The sequence below is a fragment of the Papaver somniferum genome, chromosome 9 (genome assembly GCF_003573695.1).
Source record: "Papaver somniferum cultivar HN1 chromosome 9, ASM357369v1, whole genome shotgun sequence".
Taxonomy (NCBI): Eukaryota; Viridiplantae; Streptophyta; class Magnoliopsida; order Ranunculales; family Papaveraceae; genus Papaver; species Papaver somniferum.
In genome coordinates, this window is record NC_039366.1 from 178,047,248 (window position 1) to 178,056,188 (window position 8,941).

Below are 8,941 nucleotides of genomic sequence, written 5' to 3' on the forward strand. Positions count from 1 at the left end.
TGGTTACATAAGCATGGAATCGTACCTTCTACTTACCACCAATGCATCAAATTCATCCTGAAAGGAAAATAAAAGTGTGTCCCTGCTTCGAAAGATCCTTTCACAACAGAGGAAGCACATCTAGCCGGGGCAGCCTTTTATAATGGGCTAAGCGAACCAAGCGAGGTGGTCACGCACATCTACTCAACACCAATCCCTGATTGGATAACCACATATGCTAACCCAGCCGAAGGTGCTTCCACTAAACGAACACAAGTTCACAAGGAAGAACGGAGGCAGTTTCGAAAGGTCACTCGCCCATATGGAGGGTACATCTACAAACGTTAACTCAGGAAACTTTGCCTTATTAAAGTAAAGCCTTCAATAAGACCTTCGCGAAAGACACACCAACAACATAAGGGAATCGCATGGGGTTTACAGAAGAATAAAAGCAAAGAGGAGAGAAGCGGAAAAACAATCAATGCCAAATTTCTGTAAGCAACAATGCCACTAAATAAAAGGCTTGTTATATTTTTGTCTTAACCTTCTACTTTTGCCCGTCCCCCAAAAGGACACTGAATCATTGCAAGAGCGAAAAGCACTTGTCAACCGCGTAATCCTATTCCACAAAATTCAACCCAAAAGGGATTGAAATCTAACGCACCAAGACTAAGGTCATACAAAAGATGCTTATAACATCGGTTGTGGCTTAGATCTAGGAAGGGTGTCAAGCCTAGAGGCCACATCGTAATAATGGGATAAACCCATGCACAATACGCCGAATATGCCTCATATTTAAAACAAAACAAAAAACGCAAGAACGAACAATATCTGCTGACACTACATATAATAACATGTGTACAAATCGTATCTTAAGAGCTTACAACCAACATCACCCGATGCTGCCATAAAATAGAAGCCAAATACTGAAATTCATAATCAAAAGGCCTTTTTCTCCCTGAAATATATGAACAAAATAGAAGACTGACATGCTTCACTAAAAATCTCATTCTAACAAGCAATCTCCAACCGCCTAAGCATAAAATTATGTTTCAAAAGAAATAACAACACAAAAACAACAAAACGAAACAATGAACTCGAGTTCTTCTTAGTTTTGTGCAAATCCCGAGATCGCACGAACGCAAGCATTACACAACAACGCCTCTTTGAACAAAAGATCTATAAAGATTCGGCACATCGAGCCAATTTACTTCGAGCTTGAAATAAAGCAACCTTTGAATGTTGCAATGCAGTTTTGATATCCTGGATAAGAAAGAAAACTTTAGTCCTTTTCGCCTTCTAAGCAAGCCGAAGGCTGTCAACCTTTAAATCCGATGATGTTCTAGTCTGCCAAGCTTTTGTCATAATCTTCTTTGAAGTCGTAATTTGGTCTTGCTCTTCAGCAACAACTAGCTCGAAATGCCCAAGCGCCATTTCTAACACAACAATCAATTTAGACAACATTGATATTTCCAGAACCAGCTGAATACCGAAAGCCGTCATCACATACAATACAAGCAAATTAAGCAGAAACACACAAAAATAACACAATTCAACCCATTTTATAATCATGCACAAAGATCGAGGCAATAATAACCTCGAATTCCACAAAGCAATCCCATAATGTACCAACAACCACCAACAGTCACATACGAAAACACAATTAACAAGCAAATGTTCTTAAAAATACTTGTCATGAAAACAGAGAAAGGGAAAGAAGCTACAAGAGCCACACAACAAAGAGGGCAATTTAAGCAAAGCTAGCCAACTCAAACTCTTTGTCGGCCAATGCCTTCTGCTTCAATTTCAGCTTTGATGACGTTGCCGCCAGATCTGCGGCAATCTTGGCAGCCTCGGCAGTTATACGGACTTGCTCCTTCTGATGATCCTTCAACTTCTGTGTCTCAACCCTTATCTCCTCTTTCAAACTCCTAATCTCACCAGGCAGAACTAACTGCCGCGTTGCCCTCCTCTCCTCTCCTCTCCTTCAACTTTTCCTCAATCCATCCTATGTTGAACTTCAGCATCCTCGGCAACACGAAGCTTCCTCTCCAGAGTTCGAGGGTTGCCTCGGAAGGACATCCTTCACCAACCTCGGACATATCCTTTGCCACAGGAACCAAATTAGAAACACTTGAAATCGGATTGTTCCGATCCGGAAGCACTTCTGTACTGGCAACATGCCCATATTCCTCCACAATCTCCTTATAATAATCTTTCAACTCCGGGGAGAGACCGGGAAATTGTATACGGGCATATGTACTAGCAACATGAGCCTCATTCCCTTTGAAATCAAACCAGGTTGCTTGACCAACCAATGAATTAGGACTACCAACAACTATGGGCAACGCGACATCGGAATATCTCGAACCGGAACCGCCATGATTCCACGGGTGCCTCCTCTTCTTTGAACTAGTTTGTTCAACTGGATGTTTCGAACGAGCCATCTGTTTATCCTGCAAATAAGGATATAATCTATCTGATTATCAAATCACAAACTCTCAAAGTACAAATCACACTTTTGAATAACAAGGTATTATACCTGAGAACTGACGCCGGAAAAGGACTGCTGAGGACTAACCGCTCTACTCGCTAGAAAACAAAAACCAACAAGAGAAAATTTCAAAAAGAATGAACTCTGAACATGATGAGAAGCGTATTTATAGATTTTCAAAGCTGCTGATGTGGACAACATGCCAATAAATATTAAAGACACCTTACAACAACCACGTGCACAAATTCAAGACACTTCTGTCTTTACATTTTTGACTATCTGATGATGTTGTCGCCTCCCCCTATTCCGAATCACCAGTTGAGGACGCTTTGTCGACTATAAAATCAAAATGCTAACCTATGTCATTCTTCCCTCTTGATCAAGGCAATCTCAAACACGAAGTTCAACAAAAATACGAAAATAATGATAACAACGTACCTGAGTATTTCTAACCACTTTCTTCACAGCTCTCTCTTTACCTTTCTGAGCCGAATCCATGACATTCTTCCCTCTTGATCCAGGTTTTATCTCATGCGTTGCAGCAACATCGGGTTCCAGCCGGATGCGCCCTCGAGCAATTATTACATGAGGACTAACCACCCCCATCGGATCGGCAACATCACACACAAATTCAATCATTCGTGTCAACTCATCATACCAGTGTGTACACCATGCTTGTGTAAATCTCGGAGGAACTTTCAATGACAGAACTGCTAAGCGAAATGGGAGATCTTGACAATATCTTGGCTCCTCGGGCTTAAAGACGAATCGTCGATAACACTCTTTCATCAAGGCTTCGCCCACTGGGAACATTGGAGTTTGGATATAAGCCAACCCTTGATCGTAACCTAGCTGCCTTGCAACTCTATCTACATTGTAGCAAACAACGCAAAATTCACCATCAAAATACCCAGAAATGAAACCCGGAGTCACCATCGCTATGAAATCCCACTCATCGTCATCGCGGGTCGAACTCTCCGAATCCAATACATCATCCAGAAACACAAAACTAGGGCCAAGAAATAATGCCCCCTAGGTGTATCATCGTATGGGCGAGCTCGAAATGATTTCAATTCATCTACCTTCCACATAAGTTCATTACTTGCCTTCTTGATGTGCTTATTCTCATACAAGGCAGTACGGGGATGACGAACTTGAGCAGGAGGGAGCCGAACAGAAACACCCACAGCACCATCATGTCTTATAACTAGGTCATGGATATCGGACCTACTAACAGGAAATCTCTCCCAAAACTACATCTGTATAAAACTGGTGGGGACATAACTCTCAATTATATGTTGTTGGCTATTTGTAATTTCCACATCCGAGATAAGTGTATCTAAATGAAGATACACCCACCTAAAAACATTGGGGATAGGGGGTAAGTAATTCCCCCCGACATCTTAGTAGCCATTCAAAGAATGTCATCACGAATAGTGTCTTTGGGTGAACACTCAAAGAAATCATGAATCAACCAGTACACCAAGAAAGCAGCAAGTTTGGCATCATCACTATGACCTGAGTAGGAGGATCATAAGACTTCACAACTGATGGAAGTTCTTTCTTACTCATCGTTTCAGTAACACGGGGAGCCCAATCATTCATCTAGCTCGAAAGAGATGCACGCTTATCTTCCTTAACCAAACCCGCAGCAGCATCGGTACTCACTTTACGGGCTATAGACTTTCGAACCTCCGATAACACCTTATACACTTCTGAATCTGAGCTAGTCATAGCACCATTGGGATCAGCTTCTTCAAAACTGTGAGAGCTATGAATGGGCAACCCAGTGAGGGCCACGACATCCTCCAATGTAGGGAAACACCCCCCCTCCCCCCAAGCAAAACCTAAAGTATGCACCCCAGAAATCCACCGAAGACATGCTGAAGCAAGGGCCTTGTTAGCACGATAGATACTCCGATGAGCAGATAATTCCAAAGCATGCTCAATATTAAGCTCCCAAATGCGATGTACATGTCGTGGTTTCGACAAAATGTAATGCTTCCACGAAGACCAATCGTGACTCACAAGAGTAGTGGATACAAATTCTATTGAAGGATCCCGATAATCCCCGCGCTCAACACACAGACGAGGCAAATTTTCAAGGGGAAGTTGTTTGGGGGGAGTGACTTCGGGGGCTAACAGTCTCGAACTACTATCAATGGTATGAAACCCTGGGTCACGCAATCTAAAGATAAACTGACCCAGAATTAGGACTACTTTTCGAGTCTACGCCGAACAAACAAAATTTCCTCATGGCCGCAGAATCCTCCGCAGAAATGGATTTACCAGCACCAGATATTTGTGGTTCCATCCCAGAATTAAAATTAACTAAAACACCGAAGACGGTAAAAGGAAGAACATATAAAGGAAAGGAGAAGAAAGAGAGGAAGAAAATTACTGAAAGAAGAAGTGAAGGGAAAAATACGAAATTGCTATGTTGACAGCTTAATCTAACAGCAGAATACCCGCATGCTGGCGTGGCACTCACTGGCAGAGAGAGGATACATTTTATGCTATCCACGTTGTCAGCTATACTTCTCAGAGTCTTTGTTCAGTTTCTCTTCTTTCTTTCTTCTCTCTTTGATCGAAGTTTCGCTCTTCTTCTTCCAGTTACAAGATTGACATCTGAACTAAAGCAACGAAACAAATTTGCGTGGAATTTAAGCATGATCAATATCGTCCATCAAGATCATAAACTCCATTCTTTGAAGATCGACCCATGAAATTGTTCGGAAGATAAAAGAGATTAAATTGCTCATGGAATTTTTCCGCTGCAACAAGTGCCACTTTAAATACTAATTCTTAAAATTTCTCTCAACCTCCATCATCAAGAGATTTACCCTACTAATGTATATAAATCCCCCATTCTCAATATACTGTTGTATCTTAATTGAATCAAATCCTACGAGTTAGGGCTAAATAAATTTCTCCAAACTCAATCAACTCTTCTAATTGTCTTCCTCTGAGACATATTACATCAATCATGAAAGTCTCAAAACCCAAACGTATGTGTTTTACCGTATAGGAGAAGACCATCAGATTCAGATATGAGAAAACCGACGAGAAATATATTCGTGCTGAAACGCATTTAGTGGCCACGTGTGGTGAATATTTTTCATTCTCTCTGCCACGGGGGTGACACATCACCTTGCGGGCAATCAGCTGGTATTTTAAACGGTTCATGTAGCAGAATTGGGAAAAATAATGGGGGCTAAAGGTTTTTATACGAGGAGACACCAGAAAGACGAAGAGTCGACACGTTTGAGGAAAAGGCATACGTGTCAATCAGCCAGTGGAGAGCGAAATGGCATAAGAAGATCACACCCCATGGTTAATGACAAGTGGTTAATAACCAGATCCGAAATTGTGATGAAAAGAGGCACATCAAATTGACAGTCTCGGGAAAAACTTCAACACAAGCTATGATTGATTTACCGCGTTTGTATTCTTTTTCCTTCGGCAAGATTTTTTCCCATTGGATTTTCCTTGTCAAGGTTTTAATGAGGCAACATACATACATGAGTCTAACTGTGCTCCAATTCTCGTCAAAGACCATACCAAAGCAACACTAAAAGGGGGCTTCAAGGAGACGAGAAGACGAAAGCAATAAGACACATGGAATTGATAATTCCGAGGATACACTCTTACACAAACTGTGACTGATTCCCAAGCCTGCAAGTCTCGACAAAACAGTCAGGGGGCTAATGTAAGCACATGGATTTGACCAAAGCCGAAGACATGAGAATGGGGGCTTCGGGTAATACCAACCGAAGCCACCATTGGAAATGATACGACGAAACGAGACCACCAGCAACGATGACGTGTCAAGCCGAAGTCGCTAATAACAATGACATGGCACGGACGGGCTGCCCTCAAGATAAGATTAGTGATTGCCTAAATAACCCCAACTGTAATAGTACACGTGTACGACTAATAACATAAGACTTACTAGAAAAGGTATTAGGGTACACGTGTACGGTATTTCCATATCAGGTTCTTCCTATAAAAGCAGGACAATCCTCCAGAAAGAGGTAGAGCTTTTCATAGAATTGTACCGTGTATTGGGATTAGTCTCCTCTCAACCTTATAATAATATTAGGGTGTTTACAGCTACCATACGATTAAGATTATTATGAGGTGATTGATATTTCTAGGTTGTTCTTAGGGAATATAAGTCCGATATATCAATTGGTTCTTGTTCACCTTGATTTATCAAAAGACGGAATAAAACTCATAGGTATAACTATGGGAGACATATTTATCTATTCAATAGACTTTTCTGTGTAAGACATATTGGTTTATCAAGTCTTCGACTTTGGGTCGTAGCAAATTTTAGTTGTGGGTGAGATCAGCTAAGGGAATCAAGTGCGCATAATCCGGCGTGGTTCTAGAGGCGTAAGGAACGCGACTGTACCTTGATCAGTGTGAGATTGGTTAGGGCTCAACTACATTCCATTCTGAAGTTAACTTGGAATAGGCTAGTGTCTGTAGAGGCTTAATACAATGTGGTGTTCAAATCTTGATTAGGTTCTGGGGGTTTTTCTGCATTTACGGTTTCCTCGTTAACAAAATTTATGGTGTCTGTGTTATTTTTTTCTGCATTATATTTTTTATATAATTGAAATATCACAGGTTGTCTGTAAGTTCAATCAATGGTGAATCCAACCTTTGGTTGTTGATTAAATTGATTGATACTTGGATATTGGTTTTTGATACCGTCCAAGTTATTTCTTATATTCAATCGGGCTCACAAATTACTATTTGTTTGATTGCGGATTGAATTGAGAAATACATACATAACTCTTTGATATACTTTTATTAAGATTGAGTCTGACTGTCTTGTTGATTTTCTTGAAAGTATATTGGAGTTAGTCCATACAGATTGCTAAGCGAAATATTGGGTGTGGTTGTTAGACCCCCGCTTTTTCAATTGGTATCAGAGCAGGCAAACACGTTTAAGACCTCACAAGTCTGTGTTTGTAGCGATCTACCACCAGTCTTCCATGGCTCGAATTACTTATGGTGGAAAATTGTTATGCGTGCCTTTCTTCAAGCACGTGATTTTCAATCATGGGTTTATGTTATCAATGATTATTTTCCTCCGGTTGTCACAGTAGGTGATGTAACTGTTCGAAAGGATATAGGCGATTATGAAGTTGTCGAGATTCTTGCTGCAAAGCAAAATTCTGACAGATTAAATGCAATCATCCATGCCATTACCCCAGATCTTCAGCACCATGTGACTACATGAACTCGATCTAAAGATGCGTGAGATATATTAGAAACCGTATTTGAAGGCAATACCTGTGAAAAAGAAGCTAGGCTTCAAAATCTAAATTCTGATTGGGAAAACCTTCGCATGGAAGATGAAGATTCATTTGATGATTTTAATCACAAAGTGTCTGAAATTGTTAATGCATCTTTTGTGTTGGGTAAGACTATTCCTGAAAAGGACATTGTGATGAAAATTTTCAGATCATTGCCATCTAGATATGATTCTAAGAAACATGCCATCGTTGAAGGAAATAACCTTGATACGCTTTCCAGAAATACTCTTGAAAGTTAAAATTATTTGATCTTGATCAGAATATAGTCAGAACATCTGCGTTCAATGTTGTGACCAACACAAGCGAATCTTCTAACTTGTCTTGGGATGATGAATGTTGTTCCAATCATGTTGATTTTGATAAATCATTAATTACACAAAAGATCAAGGATATTGTAAAAAGAAGCAAAAGATGTGAGAAACGTCTCTCTCTGGTTAATGCTTCAGATGATTCAATACAAGAAAAATCATCCCAGGTTGTCAGTTTCTTGCATACTTTCGATGTGCGCAATGAACTTTCAACTCTCACAGCAGAAACTTCCTCCTAATCGAATTATGATTCAGAGTTTGAGTCTGACAGTGAGATTTTTGAATTCTTGGATAAGCGTGAAGAATTTCACCAAGAAAATCTCCAACTAAAGGCTTCGTTGGAGAAACTTGAATCATCACCTTGGGTGAAAAATCTTGAGATAGATTGTCTTAATGATGAATTCACCAGGACCCTATCTCTGAAGGAAAAAAAGATTAATACTCTTAAGTGTGACCCGCAAAGGTTGTCTGGAAGTTCTGAAAAAATCTCAGCAATGTTATTCGGTCAGAAGTCTTTTGGAAACACAAATGGTTTAGGTTCAAAAGAAAAACTGTGAGCACAATCAACTCTTTTGTTCCATCTGGTTTTGGAACAATTGATGATGAATGTTGTGATAAACAGGAGGCAAATAAGCAAGACAATAAATCTTCCTTGATTTGTTCGTTTTGTGGAAATGCAAATCATGTTCAAAGTAAGTGTTGGAAATTCAAGAGGAACAACAAAAGGATTTCCAAACTTCAAAATGACATGCAAAGAATGAATCTGACCTTAGGAAATCAACATGGTACTCCTGAAGACAAGAAGAAATCTAAAAGAACCAGATTCAGAC

General features: G+C 40.2%; 1 protein-coding gene across 1 annotated transcript; it reads right to left on the bottom strand.

Annotated features, from left to right (window-relative positions):
* Positions 1 to 1,543: 1,543 nt before the first annotated feature.
* LOC113312909 lies at positions 1,544 to 3,409 on the bottom strand. The gene is made up of 3 exons (XM_026561640.1): positions 2,912 to 3,409; positions 2,522 to 2,617; positions 1,544 to 2,435 (listed from the first exon to the last, which is right to left on the bottom strand). Exons 1-3 carry the CDS (start codon positions 3,407 to 3,409, stop codon positions 1,917 to 1,919), a joined length of 1,113 nt encoding a protein of 370 aa, XP_026417425.1. The 3' UTR covers positions 1,544 to 1,916.
* Between the last annotated feature and the right edge of the window lie 5,532 nt (positions 3,410 to 8,941).